At 39.2% G+C, this 27,979-nt stretch overlaps 1 protein-coding gene across 1 annotated transcript; it reads left to right on the forward strand.

The window, feature by feature from the left end:
- Positions 1–305: 305 nt before the first annotated feature.
- Positions 306–27,843, forward strand: nup133 (nucleoporin 133). Its single transcript, XM_042396731.1, has 25 exons — positions 306–559; positions 1,197–1,312; positions 1,480–1,583; positions 3,621–3,854; positions 4,770–4,940; positions 5,912–6,067; positions 7,176–7,246; positions 7,873–8,020; positions 9,286–9,436; positions 10,716–10,870; positions 11,877–11,968; positions 12,162–12,325; positions 12,630–12,724; positions 13,777–14,001; positions 14,100–14,222; positions 18,542–18,641; positions 18,735–18,998; positions 19,645–19,778; positions 21,802–21,960; positions 24,730–24,865; positions 25,037–25,155; positions 26,328–26,408; positions 26,518–26,582; positions 26,775–26,863; positions 27,574–27,843. Exons 1-25 carry the CDS (start codon positions 432–434, stop codon positions 27,708–27,710), a joined length of 3,417 nt encoding a protein of 1,138 aa, XP_042252665.1. The 5' UTR covers positions 306–431; the 3' UTR covers positions 27,711–27,843.
- Positions 27,844–27,979: the final 136 nt, after the last annotated feature.

Below are 27,979 nucleotides of genomic sequence, written 5' to 3' on the forward strand. Positions count from 1 at the left end.
AGCATGAACTAATGCCACATAACACAGCATTTATAGCCTAAACTAGTTGCAATGCCTGGCTCTAGATGGCCCTTTAAAATACAAAAAACTTTACTATATATAGAGTATCATAAAACGACAAACACCAGATCACTCATGACTACATGACTGATCCCTCTTTAAAAACTGTTGTTATTATTTGTATTATTATTGTACTAACTTTTATTTAACTGATGCCTATAAATAAATGCAATTGTTTTTTTTTAATTGTCATGTTGTTAATAAAGTTTTTTTTTTTTTTTTAAACTTGGTCTAGATGATGACGTATAATTCAAGCGACTGTACCGCGCGCTGTTTGTAGAGGTGTATGTTGTGGATTCATCGTGTTGATGTATTTTGCTTTTTACTGATAAATTATTAGATATTTCTCGACAGGGTACCACACAGCAGGCATGTTTAGCCCCCGCACCGCCCCGAGCTCCGGCCGCCGGCAGCAGGGCAGGACCACCGGGAGGAAGAGCGTCTCCGGAGCGGCCGGCAGCCTGCTGTTCTCCCCGCGCAGGACGCCTCTGTCGGCTAGGTGAGAGAGCGGCTTCCCGGTAACGTTTTAACGGTTGTTTCTGTGTATAAACACCCAGCTGGCTGTTTATTATGTCCACCTGTCTCACAGGAATGAAGTCTAATACAACAACAATACAATAAACCCAACTTTCACCTTCAATTTATGGCAAGTCTGGAGGCTACTGTTGAATTATGAGTTTTATACTGAGAGGTGTTCCTAATGTTACTTCCACCTCTTAATGAGAGTAGACACGACATGGAGTTATCTTCCGATTCGGGGTTTAATGGGAAATTTAAGGAAACATATATAAGGATATTTAGCAGCTGATTCTCCGTTTTTTCACCACTTACACTTATGAAAAAGTGTCAGACACCGTAGCAAAAATCTTAATGCCGTTTAAATCCACTTTCAGACTTGTGAAACCCTCATTAGAAGATCCCTTCATAATACACTTACTTAAACTCCATTTCTCACTAATCACAAAACCAGCTATGTATTAGTCTTTTAGTCTGCATGCATGTAATGAATGTTGTATCTATCTATGGTCTGAAGGCATCTAAAACTAGCTATCTATCTTTTGAATATAACACAGTACAATTCAGTAGCAATACAACAAACTAGTTGCAGCTGTCTCACTTCAAATCTGTCACCTCAGGTCAACACCCACCCGAGTGCAGAGCCACGCGACTGCAGAATCTCTCAACTATGATGTGCAGACCTTCGGCTCATCGCTGCCTGTCAAAGTGATGGAGGCGCTGACGATGGCTGATGGTAAAGAAAAGCTTGTCTCTGTTGGGAAATGATTGTTACATTTATGTAATATGTTCTTTTTTGTGATTTAAGGACTCTGTGCTGTATGACTGTTTTCTGTTTGTCACTGGTTTGTATTATGTTCCAGTATTACCACTGAACATTTCTGTGTGTGTTGGTCTCTCTAGCTGATGACCATATCTCAGTGAAGGTGAATGAGAGTGGATGGGCCTGGATGGTTTGTGGAGAGAGTCTGATCATCTGGAAGATCTGCCAGACAGCTGTGGCCAAGGTACAGTAACCCATTGTTGGGGTTTTTGTTTTTTGTTTTTTGCTTTGACGTCTGCATCAACGCACCCTCTGTACCCACAAAGTCGTTGAATGATTGTGAGGGTGCGACTTATTGGACATTACTTGAGTTTTGGATATTTCTTTTAATGCAGGTAATGTCAGAACACAGCTGTAAAGTCCTCTTCAACCAAAGTAGAGCTGCTGTTTTGTTTTTTTAAGAAGAAAATGTCCAAAATCTCTGATTCCAGCTTCTCAAGTATGAATATTTTTTGGTTTCTTTAGTCTTCTATGACAGTAAACTGAATATCCTTGGGTTGTTGACTGTTGAGAAAACATTTGGGGACGTCCCCTTGGGCTTTGGAAAACACTGACTGAGATTTTTCATCATTTCCTGACATTTTATGGACTAAACAACTCATTGATTAATCGAGAAAATAATCAGTTTAATCGATAATGAAAATAATTGTCAGTCACAGCACTACAGGGATAGCTACAAGCAACAGTCTGTAACTGGGCTCAAGCCTAGCAATTTAATCATGAAGGGAAAAAGTTGCACTAATAACTTTGTAATAAGTTTGTAATAAATATTGAGTTCAGCATTTTGAAGATTCAATATAGTTGCTTTAGTCATGAGCATTGTCCGTATGTGAGTGTACGTCATTTGTGAACAGATGTCTGTGCAAAATGCTGTGTGTGTTAATGCTCTTTAGCACAAATTTGAAACCTAATTTGTTTGATAATTACTGCTGCATGAATGTGCTGTTTGCATCACCGCTGCAAAATACATAGAAATCTTGTTGAGGTTAAAGACTATCTGCTGAGAGCGGTGACTCTCTACATAACATAAGCAGCTTCTCACATAAAGTGCACATATTCCATTAAAAATATGTAAACTAGCAGTTATACTTACTTTAACTGGAAACAACACATTTTTTATTTTACAGTGCTTCCAAAATGAACTAAACTCAGCTTCAAACGAAAACTCAGCCTTCTCTGTCTGTCTGGTATGAAAAGTGTCAGCCTATATCTGATGTAGAAGAAGAGCAGCTGCTGCAATAAAATCTAGGGCTGTAGTCAACCAAAGAAAATCTTGTTTGACTAAAATCGTACATAATCTTCAACTAATCGATTAGTCGCGGGACAGAGTGCACAGTAAACTCAGCAGTCACACATTTCTCTGTTCTGTATTTCTCTGTTTTGTGTCTTCAGGTTAGGCTAACCCATCGTTGCTAACTTTGGAGCTAACCTCCTTCACTTTTCCAGCTCTTGGGGAAACAACAGACGTGACTTTTTAGCATTTATTAACTGACACACTGTAGTCTGTACTGTACATTTACTGCCAGACAACTTACTGCTAACCTTTACCTCTACTCCGCTCGCATCAACCGTCACTCCTGCCGATCGCTCATTCCCACTCGCTACGCAAACATACTACGCAATGCCGTATTACTTAACAGAGTTACGCTACCAATAGTTTCCCAGGCAACGACACACAGGTAGACTCACGTACCGAACACAGAGACTCCCAAACGCTAAATATTTCCGAATGAATGGATATTTGGCGTTAATTCTGGCATTAAAAAATATGTTTTTGGCCTGGCGGGGTTCTCGTTGTTACAATTGTAGGAGAAACACTGATTCAGCAAACGTTCAGTATGTTTAGTAAACGCCCAACGTTGAGTACAGTTACACCCAGCAGTTTTAAATACACCCCCGTTTTCACAGGTAATCTGTTAGTCTGTCCCTCCCGCCGCAGGAAATAATGGATTAATCCTGGAAAGCTGTTGATGTAGCACTTGTCTCCCTATGAAAGTAACACAGAGATTATTCGACCAATGAGAATTTAATCGGACGAGAGCATATCAACCAACTAATCGACCAGCAGACTACAGCCCTAGTTGAAATCACAGCTAAAATATAGAGCACCTGACCCAACATCTGTACAGATGAATCAATAATATAAATGATCATGAGTCGCAGCCTGAGAGGAAACGACCATGATTCAATAACTAAAACTGTCTTTTGTGTTTTCCTGCAGCTGTCTGTCTGTAAGGAGCTGCAGCTGCCTGACAGCGAGTACAACTACACAGCCGACCTCGTAGACGTGACGTCCGCTGCTCCCCTGGAGACGGCCGCCGTTCAGTCCATCTCCGTCCTGGTCATGTCGGTGGAGGGAACGGCTCGCTTCTGGCCCAGCCTGGCCCAGGAGGGCAACTACACCGAGACAGATGTGGACATAGGAGACCTCTGCAACTTTGTTGTTGCTGTCAGAGTAAGTCGCATCAAATGTTCAGATAGAAAAAACACTACAGAACAGACATCAAAGTTACATTACAGTGGCAGCCTCCACTGCTAAAGCCTCTTAATCAGCAGCTACTACTGACTGCATGAGGGTTGTTTTTACAAGCCCTTTTTACTTGTAATTCAACACTAAGAACAAACTAAAGAGGGAAATGTGATTAAATAAGCTTCTCCAGTCCAGTTTAAACCTTCAGCTATAATCAAAGGAGACATATTCTGCCCATTTCCAGCTCTATATTTATATTCTGGGGCCCTACTGGAATATTTTTTTCATGATTTACAGTTAAAAAAAACTCCTTATTTATCTTATACTGGTCCTTTATGCAGCCCCTCAGTTCAGCCTCTGTCTGAAACAGGCCGTTTTAGCTCCTGTCTCTTTAAGGCCCCGCCTCCTGATGAGCCCACTCTGCTCTGATTGGTCTGCTTCCAGAAGCTGCGTCATGGCCGACTTCTGCCAAACTATAAAAAACTACAAACTATAGTCGTAGGATTTCACTACTTTTTCAATCTTTACTTGAAATGTCAACTTCTGAAATACATCCGTACATGTTGGAGCCGAAATCTGACCCAAAATATGAGAGTGGACAACACGAACAACGCATAGAAAAACCTTAGCAACAACCTTAGCAACCGAGGCTACAGAACGCACGGCTGTTTTTGGGATGTCAGCTCGTCAGCAAGGTAGAAAAAACGTCACAAATGAAGTATTCAATGCAGGTTGAAGCCCTGACTTTTGACTTGCAGGCAGCATTTCTAAACATGTTCGGCTCACGTTTTGGTGCTTTGTTCATAGTTTATAACAGTATACAACATAAATAAACAGAAGACCATATGTCCCCTTTAAACAGATCATCATAACTGTTGTTTTACCTCTGTCTTCTCTCAGGGTGGAAGCTTCGTCCTGTCCTCAGAAAAGAGTCGGCTGTTGAGAGCGGGTGCGGATTCTTCTGGAAAGCTGCAGTATCGAGCTCTGCAGCAGGGCCAGGGCATGCTGTCCGGCATCGGACGCAGAGTCTCCAGCCTGTTCGGCATCCTCTCCCCGCCGGCTAACGACACAGTGAGTAATGTGAAGACAAAACATGTAAAGCTGAGTGGGTGAAGTTAATGGTGAAAAAAAACCAGAGGAAAGCAGCAAATCCACACGTGGAGAGGCTGGATCCAGAGAATATTTGGTGTTTTTGATTAATTAATGACTTTAATATTATATTTCTGATGATCAACAAATTGCACTAAATGGACGGAGTTGAAATTTTTATCGGATGGTTCTTCTTCTCGGTGCAGAGTGGATTATTTCATTTGCTGTGGTTACACGAGATTAGAAATAAATAAATGGAACAAAATTATAATAAAACACCTTTACATACTCTGACAAATACATAAAAAAAATGTTCCTGCCCTGAACAAGGCTGGCACTGTGACAACAAAGTGCAACTAATGATTATTTTCATTATCGATTAATTGATTAGTTGTTTGGTCCATAAAATGTCAGAAAATGGTAAAAAATGTCAATCATTGTTTCTCAAAGTCCAAAGTGACGTCTTGTTTTGTCCACAACCTGAAAATATTCAGTTTATTGTCATAGAAGATCGAAGAAACAGCTGGAATCAGAGAATTGTTACTTTTTTTTTGATGACTTGATTATCAAAATAGTCTGATTAATGTAATCATTGTATTTTTTATCGAAATCAATTAATCGTTGCAGCTCTACAACAAAGCTTAGATTGGAGTAAAGCTTCTGGTGACGATAACTTTACGAGGCCTAGAATGTGCTGATCTGTTTATGAATTGAAGTTAAACACAGAAAATAAAAATGTTTTTGGTCGAGAAGAAAAAAAAGTTAGTGGGTTGAAATATTTCTGTTGTTGTTCTCTTGGTCTTTCTTGATCGCCCCTGTGTAGAGGATCGTTAATGGTCACCAGAGAGTTATAAAGATAAGAAGGTTTGGAGGGTTCGACGTTAATGAATTAAGCGACTGAACGTTTTGATCTCTAAACCTCGTCGGCCTAACTACCTCTGTCTTCGTTCCAGCTGCACAGCGTGCTGTGGGTGGGCGGAGCCAGCTGTCTGTACACGCTGACCAGCTCCAGTCTGAGTAAATGGGAAGTGGACGAGAGCTCGGAGCACCAGATCCTCAGCTGGGACGCCCAGAGAGCTCTGACGGAGAGTATCGCTGACGCTATCTGGGTCAGTACAAGGATGCAGAAGATCTAGTGTATCAATATTATGTTGAGTTCAGTATTGTACAGGAGCGCTTCATACCAAAAAGAAAGTACTTGATACCATATATGTATCACGTCTGGGCTCGCCTCCGCTCCACCAGCTTCTCTTAAAGTGTGTTCCTAGAGTTTATTTTCCATATTCTAAAACAAATCGGCTCCACTACAGCACCCGCTCTGAGAAGTTTAAACCTACAAGTAAACAAGTTAATTTTTTAGCATACAACAACCTACAGCTCCCATGAAAATGTAGTGGTACAGCAGCGCAGGTTGTTACATCATCATAACTTGATTTCGTCCGTAGTTTCTCAAACACTCTGATCTAAAGTTAATTTTCTAACTCTTTAATCTCTATATAATAGAATCTCTGCTGTTTAAAATCTTCTACACTGTTCAATCCTCTCTGTCCTGCTGCTATTACAGACGTCTTTATTTATGTTTTAATAACCGTCCTTTTCTAAACATATGGAGCGAGCGACATGACATCCTGTTAAGAAAGACTCTGTTCCAAGGCTGGATGTGTGTTTATGACAAATGTCAACAGGATTTCGAATGAGATTTTTCTACTTTTGGAACAGAATCCAGAAGCCTGAACTGGGCGATACGGACAAAATCCAATATCATGATATTTTTGACCAAATATCACAATATTGATATTTCAACAATATCGTAGGGATGACTATTGGTGCTTTCACAAAATATTTACACAATGAGATTTTTGATAAATAATCATCAGTAATGTGGATATAATGACTAAGTGGGTAAATGAAAATAATAAAACAGTCTGGTAAGTTCAGAAAATTACATCACAACACTTATGACATATCACCATATCATGATATCCAAACTCTCAAGATATATACTCTCATATCATGATATCAATATATTGATATATTGCTCAGCCCTAACCTGAACCAAATCCTCAATAAAATTCTTGCGTTCCATCATTTATGCTGTAGATCAGCAGCCATATTGATTAGATTAGCCTGTAAATGTCTGTACAACATTAAGACCTTCAATACAGAAAATGTCGTTGTAAGACATTAAAGGATTTCTCCACATTTCTCTTCCACCAGGGGTCAGAGAGCAACTACGAGGAGATGAAGGAGGGAGTGAATGTGGCGTACCTGGATATGAAGCTCAGCCAGTGAGTGTGTGTGTGTGTTTGCATGTAAAACAAAATATGAAATTGTCTTGTTTATATCTTGAGTTCAGCAAGAACTTTCATCTAAAAATCCACCTTTCATATCAATATGATCAATGTTGTTTTATTAATATCTAACAAACTCGCAGAACATTTAATAAATACCTATTAGAGTCACTCCAGAGACAAACCATGTTGTTTAGGCCATTGGAATGGAAAAACAACAGTAAATATACAGACAGCTGTAAACAGATGAACAACATGAGGCTTAAATAATAACTTTTTAAAAATTGTGTGATCGAACATCTTAAAATAATGAACAATTAAAGGAAATAGAGAATGAAAACTTGTTCAGAAATACATAAATCTCAAAGAGTGACTCGCATATGTATTATAATCTGTTAACATACACTATATAACTATCATCAATGAATCAAAATGTACTTTAACACTTTTTGAACATGTGATATGCGTGATTATACTTCTTCAACATGGGGTTCCATATAAACATGAGCAGTATTTAGTTTACTGATGTCACTTTACAGGATATCTGAGTATTACTATTCATCATTTTTTTTACAGATTATAGCTCAGGTGTGACCGAGTGCTTCGTTGTATGTTTTTTTCAGAGCCGGCCTGGTGGTTTTGGCTGCAGCCTGGCACCCGGCAGACAGTCCCTGCCTGGCCTACTTCTGCCTGGTCACCCTACAGGACCACGGAGCCGCCATCTCCGACCAGTTCACCGTGGAGGTCACCAAATACAGCGCTCCGTTCCAGGTCAGTCCCGATCCCGTCTCTGATCCTGATACTGCAGGGGTGGATTCAAATCAGTTTAGAGTGTCAGTCAAAGGGGCTCAGACTCATCGTCTTCTTCTATTAAAGGGTCAGTTCACCCAAAACGTTTCTTACCTTATTATCTATAGTACAGTGTAGTTTTGGTTATTTGCAGAGTTTTTTGAGGTGAATATGATTTAGTTTGTGCTGCTAACAGCGCAGTAAAAAGGACGTTCAATTAAAGGATAAGCCTGGTGATTTTCTGTGTTTTTCTTATTGTCAACAAATCTCATTTACAGAACCAAACCAACAATGAACTGACTAACAAGTAATTGTGTGTGTATCCAAAGCCTGATATATCTTACTCCTCTGTGCCGTAGACCTCCGTTGTTGTCCAAAAACTATTAAAACACATCAGTGAGCCACACCGCCGCACTGGGTGACATGTTCCTTCATTGTGAAGAGTTTGTACTACATTTTAAATAACTTAAGTACAAAGTCAAAAGGTTGTGATATGTAGCACAATAAGCTAGAGAAGCTGTAAACAGAACCACATTCACACACATGCTCAGTGGCGTCTGCCTTGCACAGAACTACTCTCCAGAGACTGAAAACGTGATGCTGATATTCGTCTTTAGAGCCGTTTCTAAACAAACTAACATGACCAAACTTCTCATAATGAAGGGACATGTCAGCCAGTGCAGCAGTGTGACTCACTGATGTGTTTTTAATAGTTTCTGGATAACAACAGAGGTCTACGGCACAGAGGAATAAGATGCATCAGGCTTTGGATACACACACACAATACTTGTTAGAAGGATGAGTTCTTTGCTGGTTTGGTTCTGCACATGAGATTTGTAGATGATAAGACAAATATAGAAAGTCGCCAGACACATCATTTAATTATAACCATCTTCTACTGAAGAAATAGTTCCTATGGAAACTGTTTAGCTTGTTCTTTGGATCATCAAGACTAATGCTGTGAGCACCACAAACTGAGTTTCCTTCATCTTCATTGTACTGGAATTTCTCCAAACCTGGGCACATGAACCTAAAACTATCTACATCACTAGATTCCACGAGATGTAAATGAAGGAAGTGGTAGACAAACTGATAAGTTGTTTTAATGAGCACCATAAAGGCTAACTGCATACACGCAGCAACTTGTTTGATTTAAAACAAATCAACATATAGAGATTTGAAACTCACTAATGTTGTTCCAGTCCTAATATTTCAAAATAAAACTCTGATGTGTCATTTCCTTTTAGAATGAGGAGGCCCTGCAGGCCACCCGGCTGGTGGTCCCGCGGTCCCCCGGCTCCACCGCCTTCCTCTACAACGAGGAGCTGGTGTTCGCCTGCTCCACGGGAACCAGCAGGGGAGGACTACCTGATGAGAAAATCAGCTTCAACTCAGCTGGTGAGACTCGTTAGCAGAAACCTGAGGTGTCTATGACAGAAAATGAACTCTGTCTTCATCTTTGGTTTTAAAGGACAATAACAGGTCAAGAATCAGATTAGAAATAATTCACTTTAACTTTACAGCATGGAGAGAGATGGAATTATGCAAGACTTCAAATGATCTTGAAAGGCTTGATTACTGAATTATATTACAATTAATTACAACCAAGAAACTGAGAGAGAATAAAACACATTAAATACATAATCATGAATATAAAAATTAATAAAGCGGTCTGAATTTTTTAATCCATAGATTTCTAAGTTGGTAAGAGTGCTTTGTTACTGTTTATAATCTTGATGAAAGAACATTTATGGACATGACTTGTTCAAGTTATATAATCTGGATTCAAGCATTATAATAAAATAATATATTACTTATATTATTTTTTTTTTTAACTTTATTGGGGAAGAATAACAACAGCATCTTTTTCTGGACACATTTGGCTTCAAAATTAGGGGAAGATTGCTCATTTATCATTTATTATTTCGGCAGGCTGCCAGAAAAACATTGTTGATACAAGAAATCTCTTCCTGTTATCTCCTTATGAGTGAGAAGTCATATTGAAAACTTTATTGGCTTTATTATTATTTTTATTATTAGTTTAATTTACACATGTGGTTCTGGGTTGTAATAAAAATAGGAGGCAGGTTGGAAGATACTTTTATTAATTATAAAACAACTGTAGCACATGTAAACTTGTAACATCACATACATGTAGCTCAGAGGTTGCTAATAATAATTTTGAGACCCGCATTTGTACAACACAGTTTTTAGTTTTGATTAAAGTCAAAATTAAATGAAAAATGCCTTTTTAACCCTTTTAGATCACATCCCTGGTTATATTCTGCACCTATTTAACAATATATGCCCCCAAAAAATCAATTTCTTTGTATTCTTATTTCAAAATCCGATCATGTTTACTTCCTGTAAAACAAAATATGCATGCTTACGTTGACTCAAATCAACCAATTTCAACCAATAATATCATCACATCCACCCATCAATCAATCTTCAACTTTTAGCTCAGATTCATTTTGCCCACTTTTCAATGATCAAATCAAATTAGATACTCTTGAAGTGCTGTTTAATCTGGACTTAAATGAGCATGTTAAGAAATTGCAGACGCCCGGCACGAACAGACCCATGAGAGAAAGATCTAATAATTACACACATATGAAGAACAAACAATAAATGTCTCTGCATATCTGTGTTGACATCTCCCTCTCTGTCTCCTCAGGTGATGGTGTACGTGGAGGAGGCTGCTGCGCTAACCTGCCGGTGTTTTTCTCCCAGAACAGTGGCCTTGTGGCAGTGGTGGCCAGAGAGAGCGCTTCCATTCTACCGGAGACCATGGAGGACTCGCTGTGCTCCTCGCTGGCTGCAGCTCCAGAGGTAAAAAAAACAAAACAAACAAAAACAAAACACAGTGTCTGATGAGCTTCAGGACGAATGGAGGAAAAGACTTTAGACAAAAACTGGAAGAGAAAGAAGGATATTTTACTGCCTCTTAGCTCAAAACAATCATAATTAATGCAGCATGTACAGGAAGCTGATAATTATTTTACCAGATACTAAGACTTCAGCCCAGGGAGGGAAAGTGAGAAATACTTTATCAGGCTTTTGCCTCCTCTAACACCAAATAATAAAGAGAGAGAGAAAAAAAAAAGAGAAATATGAAAATGTAAAGTTTGGGTCTGTTTCCACTTAATTTGCTACTGGAAGGCGTTTCCTACATCCACTCTATTCCAAAATCTTGGACTTGTGGTTAAATGTGTTTGATTGAGACGAGCAGTGAAGTCTTCACTGCTTTCTAATAGACAGAGAGGCGATACTCAGCCTTAATGCATGACAGAAATAATGAGAGAGATCTGACAATCACTGATCCGACACATAATAATTACACTATAGGCACACAAAACCATTTAGGGTGAAACAGCCATGATACATGAAAAACACCCTGCAATCATGTGACACACACACAGACACGTTATTGTTCGAAGTTAAAGTCAGCCACTCTGATCAGGGCAGGACACACACTTGAAATGACAGAGGACATGACATTAGAGTTCAATAAGATATTATATATGTATTATATAACTGATTGCAGCATTAGAAATGTTAGTGGTTATTTATCAGTTTTTCGAGACCCCCTCCCCCCCAAACTCCAGATTTTGAGACCTCAGGTCTCTTCTAGGGGAGATAAGCCCCTCTGGCTCCCTGTAAAACGCTGCTTCAGCCTTTCACAATACTTGTATGTCAACACTTTTCACACATTGGAATTTGGTTTTTACCTGACTAGTTACAAAAAATAAAAGAAACAAAGGAAATGGCACTGAATTCTCTTCATATGCATTTGTAAATCTAAAAATATGTTAATAATTTTGACTCTCTGTTGAAGGTTTCAGCCATGGAGACGCCGACCAGAGCCGAACCCGTAGCTCAGGAGGACAAAACCAAACTGCTGAAGGCGGCTTTCCTGCAGTTCTGTCGGTATGTTTTTATATATATGTGTGTGTGTGTGTGTGTGTATATATATATTCCTTTTAAACTTTTAAAAGGAAATTGTTATCACATTTGGTAAAAGATGTTTGGAATAATCTTTTATGTAGCTCAGGCCTCATTTATTACTTTAAGAAAAATTGTAAATACTATAAATAAAACATGACCTCCTTTCCTTTCTCAGTAACGACCTGGTCGGGGCTCAGACTGTTACAGACGAGCTCTTCCCTGCTGATGGTGATGGGGAGGAGGGAGCCGAGCTGGACGGCATGGTGACCCGCATCAACCTAGACCTGGTGGACGACTACCCGGCCTCCGACCCCCGCTGGGCCGAGTCTGTCCCCGATGGTGAGGAGGAACGAGGGAGAGTGACAAAAGCTATAGACCAACCCTTAAAAAGCCTAAAATTAAATGTTTCACTTAAATGTGTCAGCTGTAGCATTTCTCCCCAGTTTAAAATAGCATTTATTATGTTGGACTGCTTATGAGACCCATCACAGAGACGCCACTAGAGCCTCTGATTGAAGACGAGATATCTTGAGTTGTATCGATATGTAATGTTTATTAGTGGACTTTATGATGAAAGTGTTTGAACAGCTCATTTAAACCGGTTTGTACTGTTTCATTCAAATGTGTGTGTCTGTTCTTCCAGAGAGTGCCGGCTTCCCTCTCACCTCTCTCATCATCCTCCACCAGCTGGAGGACAAGATGAAGGCCCACGGCTGCTTCATGGACTTCCTGCTGCAGGTACAGACACACACACACACACACACACAAGCACACACACAGACAGGTGTTACATTTTAAAGTTCAGTTATTCTGGCTGTTGACACCTCCGCTCAGGTTGAAGGGGCAGAGTAAAAAGTCAGAAATTAAATTTACAAAAGTCTTAAATATTTTCTCTTTCTTGCCATAATTTTTAAGGATTTTGTGTTTTTGTTCTGTATCAGGAGAAATTCCATATTTACCATGTATATATAAACATTTTTTTTTAAGTTTATGAGGTACATATAGCTTAAACGAATGCAGTCATTAAGGTAATAATAAGTATTTGTTGAAACTGTTTCAGAAAGCTGTTGATTCAACTTTGTAGTTTTTAAGACTGTAGTTTCTGCTGGTGTTGCTTTATTTTAAGAAGTGTTTCTGATATTTAATCTGTCCTCATTGACATTAATGGAATGGATACAGGAGATGTGATTGAAAATGTCCACATGGTGGTGCTATTGCATCCAAAACTGCTCAGTTCTTCTTTGGCCAAAGGTTTGACTTTTCAGGTTTCACTTAAAACCTAAAGATTTAAGATGCTTTAAGACATTTTAAATTGCTTTGCTTGGAATAATAATGAATGTCTGATATGGTTTTTCCATAAATAGGTTTAATTATATTGTTAAAATCCTTAAAATGACATCTACTTCTCCTTCATTAAAACGTACAGAATCTATAAATATACAAATATTGTTCATTTCAAAACTTAAACTGTTGGACACATGATGTCTCCTGCTTCACTGTAAAGTCCACTGGAGGCTTCAAGTTTCTACATCACACTTGTGTAAGTTGAATACTGGACCACGATACAGAATTAGTTAGTTAGATTTGCATAGATTCACATAGGAGATGAATGTGAAAACAAACTTTGCATATATATCATTCTGCACAGAGAAGAGAACAACATCCAACTGAAGGAACAAGAAGAAAAACATGTTTTTGACCTTCTTAGGGAAGATAGTAGAACCTTATGGAGGAGACAAGTCAAGGATCAGTACAGTTCTCTCTAAAATGTCCCCGTCCTTCTCTCTCAGGTGGGTCTGCTGGACCGACTCAGTCAGGTGACGGTGCGTTCGTCTCCCATGGCAACGCGCCTGCTGCTGTGTGAACATGCTGAGAAGCTGCAGGTGGCCATGGTGCTGAAGAACCACCACACCAAGCACGGTGAGCTGGTTAACCGGGCCATCGGCGTCGCGTTGCAGAGGAACAACGCCGTCGTGCCGCCCAGCCTCACACCTGCGGACGTCTTCTTCAGAGAGGTGATTGTTTCTCTGCGGAACAGCTCTGATGTGATCATACGTGTTTGGAAGTCGGATCAGCAGTGAGTTAAATGTTTTCGGTTTCGGTGCACTCGCAGGTGTCTCAGATCTCCTCGGTGTTTGATTGTCTGTTGGAGGAGGAGGAGCGGAGTCTGAAGGAGAATCCGGTCGACTCTGTGCAGTGGGCCGAGGTTGTTCTCACAGTCAACAACATCATTAAGGTAAAGACTCCCATTATTTGTTTTTTTTAGTAACTTTGTTTTTATTTGTGTTTTCAGGTTAAAGAACGGGTCACACGGTAGTACAGAAAGGGTTTTCAATCACATCTCATAGACATTTATAGAGGGGGACTGAAATTAACACCCACTAACCGGCCAAATGCAGGTTAAAACTAACTGTGGTGGGTAACGTAAAGTTACTCACCAACATGGCTAATGATGAATTGAGCTCTAAATATCACAGTATCTGTTTGAATCAGGCTGCAGAAACAGAAAAATCAGGCTGATCCTTCATTTCCCATGAACACTATGTCATGACGTGTAATACAACCAGCATTTGGTAAAATCGACTGCAATTTTTGAGTGGGGCAAAAACCCAAATGAGCAGAAGAGGAAGAACAAAGAGAAAACAAAGGACAGGAGAAGAGGAAATGAGACATTTGATGACATTTGATGCCAGATGGCGGTCAGGTCGTGAGTGGCTTGTATTTTATCCAGAAAAAAACATAATCTGTTTGGAAATTACAAGATGAACCATTTGGTGGCGATTGATTATGCTATATCTCTTATTTTTACTAATACTATACATATTTTTATAATACTATATATGTCAAGAAAAATGTTTTGGCTGGTGATCAAAAAAGTTAATTTCAAGCCCTGTTAAAGTATGTACCATAAAGTATGTAGTCCATGTTTTCCAGTATTTATGTTGTTCAGATCATAGTCTTTAGGAAAAGGTCAGTTTCTCCATACAGTGTATTTCATTGATAATTGCAGTCCAATCGTCCTTTGATGGAGAGTTTGCCTACAGCCACTTCTGTGTGATGGCTTTCTTGTTCTCAAATAAAAGTAATTTATAAAGATTTTCAGAACTGACAGTTGCAGCAGACCTCAGGTTCCAACATTCACCCTGTCCCTGAAAATCACGCTGTATAAAAATTTAATTTTGGAGTCACAAAATATCTTATTATGTTCAACACTTCAATTATTTCATGAGGAGTGCTTGTACCACCACAGGGAAGACGATGCCCCTCGTTCTGGATGTCTCCGTCTCTAACAACCACTGAACAAGTCAAGATACCTGGAAGTTATTGTTGATGCTGACTTGAATCTTTATTCACACATCAGCAACATCACCACAATAAGTAGCCTTCCATCACCTCAGACATATTTCTAAAATTAGTTTCTTTCTGTCTCAGTTGAACACAGGAACAGTTGTTCCAGCTTTTGTCACCAGCAGGAGAGATTATTGTAACATGCTTGTCGCTTTTTTTCTGTAAAAGCCGTCCAATGGCTTCATGCAGCTGCCCGCATCCCGACCAGGATCAAAAAGAGTAATCATATCACCCCGACTCAACTCCACTGGCTCCCTGCTCATTACATGATTGACTGTAAAGTTCTGCTCCAAACTTAATATCAGACCTGCTCCCAGTTTATTAACCCAGCAAAGTTCTTAGTTCACAGGACAAACTTTCCTCCTAATTCACAGGGTGCAATCAAATTATGGTGATGCAGTTTAAAAGTTTAAAGCTGGGAACATCCTTCCTGCTAAATTGAGGTTTTCACCAACGTTATCTTCTTTTAAGAATAAGCTTAAGACATTTCTATTTAATTTAGCTTTTAGCGTGTGTGTGTGTGTGTGTATGTGTGTTTATGTGTGTATGGGTGTTCATGTATGCATGCTGTCTTTCTTTATTTATGCTATAAATTATTTTTTAGGGCCTGAGCACCGAAGGTGCTGTGAACGTGTGTTTATTTGTTTGTTCTTTCTTTCTTTATTATTACGAGACATCAAACCATAATTTGACTGCCTAAACATGCTCAACAAGTCACCAAATTTGGCACGCACATCAGGTCTGGTGAAAAATTTGATAGAATCTAAAAATTAACCTCCAAAGTGCCAAAATGTGTTCTCTAGTGCCACCTATGTAACTAAAATGGCCACCACAGCCCATTGGAATGTTGTAGATCGATCAAACCAAAACTCAATTATGTGTCTCAAGACCTACAAGTCATATGCTGACACCCCTGACCTGAATCCTATAGGAAGTCTGCAATTAGTCTGTCAATATAAGACTTTGCCTCAATTTTGGCCCCCGAACAAATGCTATCTCCTGCGGGGGCGTTAATGGTATCGATTTCAAACTTTGATACATGACTTATGACACTGTGCTGAAAAAAGGTGTTAAAGACTTTGTAATAACTCGAACGGTTTGGATTTTATAAGCCCCAAAAGTTGCAGTGCCACATGACCCTTACAATGTAAAGCAATGGGGAGGCATGAACTTTGTGTCAAACAGAGGCTTTTGACGTCTAAACTATAAGTCTGACCACTTTCAAACCTGTATCAATGGAATTGCAATGAAATTTCCTACAAAAAAATATGATTTTTAATGTAAGATTTGGCTTGGGGGGGGGGGTACCACACACACACACACACACACACAGTGGAGGCTGGTCCATAGAGGCAGAGGAGGTTGATCCTCCTATTTTTTGAGAGGCAAGAGGGAGATCAAAATATAAAAAAAGAATATTTGGTTGAAATAAACCATTACCAAATTTCAGTATTATTCACAACATATTTTTTCTCTCTTCTTTGGAAGAGACACGTAAAATGATGCTCCAAGGGAGGACGGCCTCCCTAACCAATCAACAACCAGAATGCAATATTGACATTGAGTTGGTCCAATGATAGTTTCCAGAATTCATCTTCAGTTCTCTCCACTGTAAGGCAGAGTAGCAGCAGTAGATAGCTCCTTGCGTTAGCCAACGCAACGGCTGGCTTGTTGTAGCAGCCTGAAAGACTCTTTATACATCCATGGAAGGACTCTTAAGGACTGTTGTTAAGCAAATGGGAGAAATGATCTGGACTGTGCAGCGCAGCAGCAGCAGGACACTGCTGGGGAGCGGCTGGAGAGAGAAACAACCAGGAGATTTAGCTCGTTTGTCATTGATGCTAATGATATCAGACTGGTTAAGCAGCAGCCATAAAGTTCTGTTAACTAACAAACAAGATGACCAACAGCCACAAATGGATGTTATGACATGAATACTTCATCACCGTGATAGAAAGAAGAAGACATCAGATAACGTGAGTCAGATACAGCTTCTCTCTCTGCTGTTGTGTGAATTTATCTCCTTAACAAGAATGCAGCAGAGATATATATATATAAGCTGTTGTGGGTAGTTTGCTTGTTGGAGTTACAGTAAGCTGTCTGGACTCACTCATTCATGTGGAATTGATCCAGTTTTTAATTGAGTGGTTGTTCAGTCATCTGTTGATGTTGTATGATTAGTGTGCAGGAGGTCTGGCTGCTTGCTTCTGACAGTTTCTTTAGTTAGTTTTTAAGCTGAGCCGTATATTCAGTAATAATCTATTAGTAACTAGAACAACAAGTCTTAACTAGTGGTATAACTGATCATAGTTGATCCGTGATCCGTACGGATCGCCCCCCACGGTTCGGCAGGCATATGAACAGTGGATTAATTGCAAAATTTTATGTCTCGTTTAAGACAAAGTAAACAAACTGCTGTAAGTACAAGTCATGGGCAGACAGCGTGTCACTAACAGAGATTAACATTTCAATCAAACTTTGACCAGGTCATGTGGGTTAAAAGTCTTTACTTTTCCAAAAATAGACTTGACGAATATTAGGAAATTAATTTGTTTTACACACAAACTCATCAAGAGTTTTCAATTTACGAATTGAAACTCAAGTGAATGGGCCCAAAACTTGCATGATTTTGATTACACAGGTGTGAGCAAGACAGACATGTCTCACCTTTCAGAAAATTCTCATCTTCACACTGTTGAGATTTGATGTTTCTCCATGACAGAGGAAGTTGCTCTAACTTTATTGTAAATGCTCCAGTCTGCACCAAACAGTCTGTTTGATAAGAGTCCCGGCCTGAACACGTCTACATGACAATATTCCATTAGTGATGCAAACTGGCTGAATAGCGCCCCCCACGAAATTTCAGCGAAGCAGCCCCAACAGCGGGCAAAACAGTGGACGAAGGAAGTGAAGTTTATCTCCTTCTAGCACTGTCTGAAAACAGCCTGGGTCTGAAGACATCTTCATGCGCGTGACAGAAGCCCTTTGATTGCACTGCAGCCCAACGTGCGCAGAGGCGCGAGGCCCGTTCAATGCTGCTTGCAGCTTTAATTTTAAATTGCTTTTTATGATATTGTGTTTTAAAAATGAAATTGAATTCGATACGGCTGGCATTAAACCCTCTGTTGTGTGAATTTTTTATAATTTATAGAGATGTAAAATGTTTCTAAACATGTATCCCGTGTGTGTGTGTGTGCGTGTGTGCAGGACATGCTTCAGGCTGCAGGTCAGTACAGAGAGACTAAGGCCTCTATGTACAGAGCCTCTGAAAACGCCGCTGCAGAGCCCGAGTACATCCCATGGACAGGTAACACAATGTCATCTTTCACAAGTGTTGGTTTGTTACCTGTAGAAATAGCTGTTTATGATGATTTATAATCTACGACCTTTTCTCCTGCAGCGTCAGGCGGTGTCGGCGGCATTCGCACCGTCATCTCCCGTCAACACGAGATCATCCTGCGCTCCGTGTACCCACATGCTGACTCAGAGCTGCGCAGCGCCCTGTGTGAGCAGCTGGTGGCGCTGTTGGACATCTACCTGGGCGGCTATGTGGCCCAGCTGACCTCCCTGCAGCAGCAGAGGCCCCCAGGGGCCCAACAGGAGCGCTACAACAGCCTAGAAATGGAGTACAGCCAGCGCCGCTCCGAGCTGCTGGCCCCATTATGTGAGTGTTAAGTCAATTTTATTTATGTAGCCCAAAATCTCATTTTAGCCTAAGGGGCCTTTACAGTCTGTATATAATACAACATCCTCTATCCAAATATGGAAAAACTCCCTAAAAAACTCTTTAACAGGGAAAAATGGAAGAAATGTCTGGAAGAGCAACAGAGGAGGGATCCCTCTTCTGGACAGACAGACAGAAAATATATGTTGTCTGTTTACAGAGTAGACCAATAAAGCAAAATTACAGTATTAAAAGCAGAATGACAGAATTATAGATAGTCAACTTGTAGGCATCACAAACTAGAGCCTGACTGATGAAGCCTTTTTTTCACCCAGATATGTTCATTATTTGAAAAAAACCTAAAAACACTACCAGCAGATTGATATGTAAATTTTAAACAGTAAACTTTGCAGGAAATACAGCAAGATACACTGAAGATGACATAAGACAACTCAAATACATAAAAAAAAAACAGCCTATAAAACTAAAACATCTAAGATTGATATTAGAGGAACAATCCTCCTAAAAAATTAGATTTATTTAAAAATTGTTAAAAAGTGGATTTAAAAAATACAAAAAACAACAGTGGACAGTAACAGTGAATATGTGTGTGTGAGCAGGTTTGTGTTTGTGCTGTGTGTTGCAGTGGAGCTGGGTCAGTACCAGTGGGTCGCAGCGCTGGCTGAGAAGTACTGTGACTTTGACATCCTGGTTCAGATGTGCGAACAGACTGACAACCAGAGCCGTCTGCAGCACTACACCACCAAGTTCGCCGACCAGGTACACAAATACACAAACACGAAGGGTCATTTCAGAAATAATCAGTCAAATACTGATTATTTGGTATGTATGAGCATATTCTTTAGGCTGGTAAAGGTATCCTGTGCAGTTTTTGACCACTAGCAGTGTTGTGGAGCAATGTTGGCATGAGCTGTCCCTGTTTTGTTTGTATGTCACGCTCCACTAGTGCATTTTATGTGCTGCACATGTTTTATGAGGAAGGAAATAAATGCAGCACATGTGTTAGGCCTAAATAAGACCTGATACCAGTCTGCTTTAGTGAAAAACTGATTTGTTTACAAAAAAAACTCAACATGGCACCTTTTTTTATCACGCTTTCCGCTCTGGTGGACAGTAAAGATGCACTCTATCCTATTAGTAGTGTAACATATAACAAGTAACATAAAGCACTAAAAACCCTTAAAACATAAGATCTAAGTACCTTGAAAAACTGTGTGCAGGTGTACTGAGGAGAACTGCTGCTGTTTTAAAGGCAAATATTGATTTCATTTAGGTTTCTTCTGTTTACTGTACTTTGCATGAAGTTAATTGATAAATAAAAAAATTTATTATTATTTTTGAAAGCATCCTCACTTTACTTTTAGTGCCTAAAACCACAGGACTGTGTTTAACATGTTTTCTGACGATGAAACAATTAATCGATTAAACAAGACATGATGAGAATAATCATCAGCTGCAGCCCTAAAAGGGATCACTGGTGGAATATAACAAAGTACATTTACTCAAGTACAATTTTGAGGTACTTGTACTTGAATATTTCCATTTTATGCCACTTTCTTCTTCTACTCTGCTACATTTCAAGGCTGGATTATGAAGCGGGTAAAGAAGGCAACCTCCCGGGGGCCCCAGTATCCTCACGTTTACTCCATATCATTTGGGTCTACATAATTTGATTAATTGAAAATGTTTGAGAAAGAGCACTGAGGTTCAATTCCATGCTATGACCAGTCAGGTCCTCCATCCTCCATCATGTGGTCCTGGTCTTGAAGAGGGTCTCTGTTAAGACTCTAGAAGAATCTAAGAGTTTGGTCACATTAGTTTAGAAATGGCTCCAAAGACTACATTGAAATTATAGTCTCTGGACTATTGAAAAGTGTTCCTAATATTTTGACCTCCTTGTGTATGTTAATGGGGTGGACAAAATATTAGGAACACCCTTCAATATAATGCACTTTACTACACCACCACCCGCTGCAACCTCAATAATTAACATAAAGTAGAATTATCACCTTTCTGACAACGTCAACGAAAACTTAAAATGTAGAAGATTCATAAAAGTATAATTTATGGCAGAGCTGTTGGATTGCACAGGTGTTCCTAATACAATGGAGTGTATATCAGACTCACATAACACTTGTTAGTAGATCAGTTTATTATTGTTTTGATGTGCTGACAATAAGAAAAATATAGAAAATCTCCAACCTTATCCTACCTGTAAGTATAAAGTACAATTCAATATACATACCAGATAAAATATAACATTAGAACATATTAAGAGACTTCTTCAAAATATTTTTGGTAGTCAAACGCACCCCGTAGCGCCTCCCTGAGCTCAGAGTCTCAAACTGAGGAAAAAAAAAAGGTGATAAATGTCTTTGAGGAGGATTAAAGCTTTATTTCTTGTCCTGGTTGGTGTTTATTCTGCTTCATCTGGAGCTACAGTTATTTTGCCGGCAACTTTTCTATCCAGCTTACTTTTATAATAAGTACTGTAGTTTTAATAGTGCTTTTGTTTAAAAATCATTTAAGTCAATTACTTCCTTCAAGCGTGAGAAAACCAAAATGTTTTCACTCAGAACTCAGAAGTGTGATCACACATTTCGCACAAGTGACTCATATGTGGGTTTCAACATGAGTCACACTCATCATCTGTGAAGTTAAAAACTCCCTCTGACTGATAAATGAAGTTACAGTTTTACTGTCATGTCACTTCCTGGAGCTCTCTGCAGCTGCTCGCTCACTTCTTCTTCTTCTTCATCTCTCATGACGCCTCCCGTCGCAGAACTTTGCGGACTTCCTGTTTCGTTGGTACATGGAGAAGGGAAAGAGGGGCAAGCTGCTGTCCCAGCCGGCCGCTCAGCACCAGCAGCTGGCCGGCTTCCTGCAGGCTCACCAGCATCTGAGCTGGCTGCACCACATCCACGTCCAAGACTACCAGAGTGTATGACTGACGCACACACACACACTCTCACACACACACAAACAGACGTTTCATGCCTCAGCACAAAACCACATCCTCTGTGAGAGCAGAATATAAATAGAAGACACGCGCACACACAGTCACTGATGCTCATGTACGATTTCCTTCCTTCTTGAAACAAACAGCTTATCTCTTTTTATTTTCACTTTGTTTTCTTGCCTCTGATTTTATCTTTATTCTTAATAATAATGATGATGATAATAATATTAGATTAGATTGCAGCTCAAAGTGCTTTACATGCAAATGACAAAGTCTGAAGTCAAATAAAGATGAATTGAAAAACAGATATGGAGACGAGAGAAACAAACAGCAAACAAAACAACAACAAGGAAGATAAAAACAAAGATGTGTGGATAAAACAATAAAAGGTCATTAAAAGCAGGCTGGATTACAGTCAGGAAAGGAGCTGACTAAATGGTAACTTGCTGAATTCTGCATGAGTTGCATCATATTTATGAGGAAACCCGTTAATAGAACATCACAACAGTGAAAGCATGAATTATATTTCCTCTCTTTCACATTTGTCTTTGTCCTTTCCTCCATTCAACTTTTGTTTCAACCATCCTTTTTTGTTTCCTTCCCTTCTTTCTTCTGTCCTATTTTTTTTTCTTTTTCTTCCCTTTTACCTCTTTGTTCTCTCTCTAGTTTGTCCTTCCTTCATCCCGTCTTTCCTCTTTTTTTTTCTGTTCTGTTTACATTTGTTTCTTCCATCCGTTCTTCCTTATTTTTCTTTTTTTACCCTTATTTCCTTCCTTCCTGTCTTTATTCTTTCTTTGCTTTACTTTTGAACTCACCCTCGGCTCTACTGCAGTGGAGAATAAATAAAACAGTCTCACTTCCCTTTTTTTTTACCAACATAAAAAGCTACCACAGTGTAAGAAAGAACAAACACAAGATAACGTTTTCATTCCATCCTTCCTTCCTTCCTCTTACCTTTTGTTTTTCCTTCCTTCCTTCCCTCCTATATTCCTTCTGTTTTCTCCTTTATCTTTATTTCTTCCTTTGTTTCCTTCCTTCCTTCCTGTCTTCCTTCCCTTTTTACTTCCTTCCTTCCTTCCTTCCTTCCTTCCTTCCTTCCTTCCTTCCTTCCTGTTCTCTTTCCTGTCACACACAGTCTGCAACTAACACAATGTAAAGTTGAAAAAACACCCACACACAAACTCTGTTTCCTTCCTGCTTTATCTGTTCGTGACAACCAGAGTAGAGCAGCAAATATAGTTTCTGTCTGTCTCACACACACACACACACACACACACACACACACACACACACACACCGAACAGTTCCCTTCCTGCTTGCAGTTAACACATTCATACAGGGAGGCCACAAACACACACACACACAGATATTCTCTGTTTAACACACACACACACACACACACACACACACACACACACACACACACACACACACACACGTATTCTCCGTTGAAGACTCGCATACACACACGTTCTCTGTTTAACACACACACACAGAAAAAGAAAAACTTCCTTTTTTTAGCAGAAGTGACTCAGTCAGCCGTCCTGGTTTGTTTTGGTTAACGATCTTCTGGTAACACATTTACAAAACCGAAAGAAAAAACATTATTTATAACTAAATTTATAATGTACATCTACACACTTTCTTGTGTGTGTGTGTATGTGTGTGTGTGCAAAATTCCAAATATTGTCCACCACATAACAGAACAAAGGACAGAAACTCTGCAACATTTTAGTTTAACATTCAAAACTGTACATATAACAGTGAGTTCCTACTCAAAATTTAAAAAAAAAAACATGAATTGTTCAGTGTAGTCATGAGAGGTAAATAAAAATCAAGTTTTCACATTATGTTCTGCTTTAACTGTTCAGATTTGAGTCATTTTTCTTTTTTTTTAAAAGAAGAATACAGAAAATAACAATTAAAGGACGAGTTCACAATTTTTCAAGTCAGTCTGAAAACAACAGTCAGGAGCCCAAATGAACATTAAACCTGTTTTTCTTGCTGTAATCATTCCTCCTGTTCATACTGACCATTAGAAGATCCCTTCATAATGACCTTACAATGGAAGTGATGGGGGACAAAATCCACAGTCCTCCTTCTGTGCAAAAATGTATTTAAAAGTTTATCTGAAGCTGATATGAAGCTTCAGCATCCAAATGAGTCAAATCAAGTAGATATCTTTCAACGTTACAGTCTTTTTAGTGCCAAAGTTCCTCTTTTTGTTACTATACTTCCACCTGCAGCTCAACAGGGAAACACTGTCTGAGGAAACACAAAGAGGGAATTTGATGCTAAAAATGTGTCAAAATGATATCCACTTGATATGACTAACTCAGACTGCTGAAGCTGAATAGAAGCTTCACAGAGACTTTTAAATGACTGTGTGGACACACTGTGGATTTTGGCCTCCATCACTTCCATTGAAAACACATTTGAAGGATCTTTTAATATCCAGTATGAACAGGAGGAATGATTACAGCGAGGAAAACCTCTTTCACTGTTCATATGGACACCTGACTGTTGTTTTTAAGATACACTTGAAAAATCGTGAACCCGTCCTTTTTTAATGCTAAATATATTTGTTTACATCCCATTCATTGGGACCTTGAACACTTCATTTCCTGGTGTCTGTTTCATGTTTCATTAGTTTGAGCTCCATTACTTTACCAGCTATATTCAGGATTTATTTGTCAATGAATTGATAGATTCATTAGTAATAAAAAGGATTGTTGTCTTGCGTCTGTGCAGGCCCACAGGACGCTCTACAGCCAGGCCAACTCAGAGACGCGTTACTTTGTGAAGAAGAAGACTCTGCTGGCTCTCAGTAAGCTGACGGCGTTGGCGTCAAACCTGCCAGAGGACGAGGTCAACAAACAAGTCGAAGGTAAAAACACGAGCTTACTGTGAGGTGAAAATCTGATGTTTGAATGCTTGAGAATCACTTTAGATTCAGGATCTGTGACTTGATGCAGCTTTTCCACTTTTCATACTGCTGAAAAAGTTTTGAACGTGTCCTGTGATCAGACTTTTCACTGTCACTCATCCGTCCAATCAGACATCGTGGAGCAGGAGCGCTTCCTGCTGCACCAGGAGACTCTGCCCCGACAGCTACTGGAGGAGAAACAGCAGAACCCCGACACCATGCCGCTGCTCAGCGCTCACAACCTCATTCAGGTGAACACACACACACACACACACACACACACACACACACACACACACACACACACACACCCTCTGAGGAACTGAGATGTCGTTTCTGGAAACACACTTTGCTCTGGAGGTTTTAACATGCAAATTTTTTTCTTGTTTGAATCCCGAAACACTTCACCTCCACGTCTCATTCAAATTCATATTGTGAACACTGTCTGTGTCTGTCCTGCACTATGTGAATGTACACAGATTTTATTCTTTAATTAACTGTACATATTTATCCTCTTAATAGACACATATAGTTTATTTACTATCTACATTTGTATGTATACTTCTATTCATATTCTGCTTTTTTGAATACACAGTTTTTATCATGTCAGTGATAACCCACCCCGACCAACCCAACCCTTGTTTCAGCTCAACTAACAGTCCAAAACCTGAAGATACTGAATTTATTGTCATGTTTGACAGAAAAACAGCATCTGGAATTAGAAAATGTTTGTAATTTTTGCTTAAAAATGACTGAAATTATCAAAATAATCAATTCATGATGAAAATAATAAAATTGCAGATTAATTTTATTTTGATTAAATAATTGATTCATCGACTAATAGTTGCAGTCTAATCTAAAACAAACCTAAAAAACCGAAACTATCTGCATACAGTATCTGTAGCGAAAACATGAGCGTAGTTTAATGAATGTAAACAAAAGTTATGTTTACATTCAGTGTTACTCACCAAAATTCACTGTGTATATATTTGAGGTTTAACTAAATGTGTTGAATCCTTTTTCTTCCTCACATAACATTTGCAAAGCGAATTTTTCCGTAAATGTTTCCATGTTTTCTAGATTACAGTCTTCTTCTTCCCTGCCTTTGTTGGCGCGTTACTGCCCCCTGTAGAACAGTGGATTAGTGGGAAACCTTTGTCAGGAGCATGTAACATGTCACCCACTCGCACGTGTCCATGGATTTGTGTCCATTTGTGACATAAACAAAACAGTGACCCACTCATTAAAAACACTGCTCCATAATGCTATTAGAGGACAAAAACTCCACCGATTACCTTTTAACCTGAAAATGGAAACAAGACTTCCTGTTCACATGGACGTTTCTGAAACCAGACAAATTGGAAAACAATCATAATACAGTAATGAATTTAAACTTCACCGTCCTCTCCTCTGCTGTCCTCAGCTGTACATCTGCGATGACAACAGGGGAGCCAACGAGTACGACTTCAAAAAGGCTCTGGATCTCCTGGAGTACATCGACGAGGTAACTTCCTGTTTTCATCGAGTGCATCGGTCTGATTTGTGGTTCGACTCGTTGGGCTTGACGGCAGTTAAAAGTCAACTTATGTGGATTTTCTGTGTTCATGTTGCAGGAAGACATCGTGGACATCGACTCTCTGAAATGCGAGATCTTCGGCAGAGCGCTCCGGAGAGACGAGTAAGATCCATCCGTCATGTTTTTGTTTATCTATTGTTTCAGTTGGAGACTTGACATTTATCATTTGTCTGAATGAAATTTGAAATAAAAGAAAATAAGTGGGATAAACACTCCATCGTGTGCTCGTGGTCCCTGGATGTTGTCACTGATTAGTTTTACATATTTGTGACTGTGATGCTTTATGCCTCCCAGCTGGTCCTCCGCTGACGGGAACGACGACCCTCTGGAAGCCGCCAAGGACAGCATCTTCGTCAAGATCCTTCTCAAACTCATACAAGAAGGTAAAGACCGTTCATGAAACCGTCTCGAGAAAATAAACCAAAAAACAGCCGACATGATACAAGCATTTAGTTTATTTCATCGCCAAGTGGAACTAGAGTCACATTTTAAATGTCTGAATCACAGAGACCACGGAGGATCTTGGTTTATTTTCCTATGATAAGTTTGAGATCATAAGTCGTTGAGTCTTCATCGCAAAACACAACATTTATGCATCATTTGCTGTTGAGTAAAACATAATTAAGAAAGTTCAGGCATCTGTGGAAGCTCATATCAGTCATTAACAGAAAAATGATGAATGAATAAAACTTATGTATGATATAAAACTACTGAAGAAGAAATATTTTGGTAAGTCAAAAATATCAGAGTTGCAGTCTAATCAAAATGATTCTATTATTATAAGATTAAGAAATTATGAGAATTGTGAGGTTTGGTAATTCATAATTTCTCAATTAGCAAGTGAAATTTACAGTTAATATCGTGGAGTTTTATCATTATTAACTTTTCATGTATTTTTTTTTTTATCTTTTCTTGGTGGAAATGAGCTTCCACACGTATCATGTACAGAAAAGCTTGTTGTTCAGCTTCCTTAAAGTTTAATCTAATCCAGATGTATATGTTTTTACACAGATTAAAGCATATACATTTAAATTAATTAAAAACAAAAATGAACTTGATTTTCCCAAATGACAAAGTAAACTGTATTTTTCAGGTGTTCCTCTGCAGACGTACCTTCCCGATGTCAAGGAGCTTCTGGAGCTGGATGAGCTGAGCAGTTTGAAATCGAAGCCGTATTTTGAATTTGTTCTTCGAGCAAATTATGAACATTATCTTCAAGCGCAGATGTAAATCCCCCCCCCCCCCCCTCCCCATGACCCTTTAATACCTACTGCACTTCAGCTTTCCTTTGTATTCTAATCCTTTTGAAGAGTTGTTTGAGGAATTGTGTCCTTTTCTAAATAAATGTGTTGATATTTCTGTACTTTGAGTTGAATATTGTTTAAAATAACGGTGAGGAAGTATCATTTTACAGAGAGTAAAGGGTTAACTTCCTTCTGTCAGCCTTTCACCTGATTGTTCAGACTGCAGATTGAAAGTCACTGTTTGAGGAATCACAC

This window comes from Thunnus maccoyii, chromosome 2 (assembly GCF_910596095.1).
Source record: "Thunnus maccoyii chromosome 2, fThuMac1.1, whole genome shotgun sequence".
In the NCBI taxonomy this organism is placed as follows: Eukaryota; Metazoa; Chordata; class Actinopteri; order Scombriformes; family Scombridae; genus Thunnus; species Thunnus maccoyii.

Coding starts and splice junctions, on each gene's coding strand:
- nup133 (XM_042396731.1), top strand. CDS start 432: ATGTTTAGCCCCCGCACCGCCCCGAGCTCCGGCCGCCGGCAGCAGGGC. Junction 560..1,196: donor AGGACGCCTCTGTCGGCTAG/GTGAGAGAGCGG, acceptor CTGTCACCTCAG/GTCAACACCCACCCGAGTGC. Junction 25,156..26,327: donor GCGCTCACAACCTCATTCAG/GTGAACACACAC, acceptor TGCTGTCCTCAG/CTGTACATCTGCGATGACAA.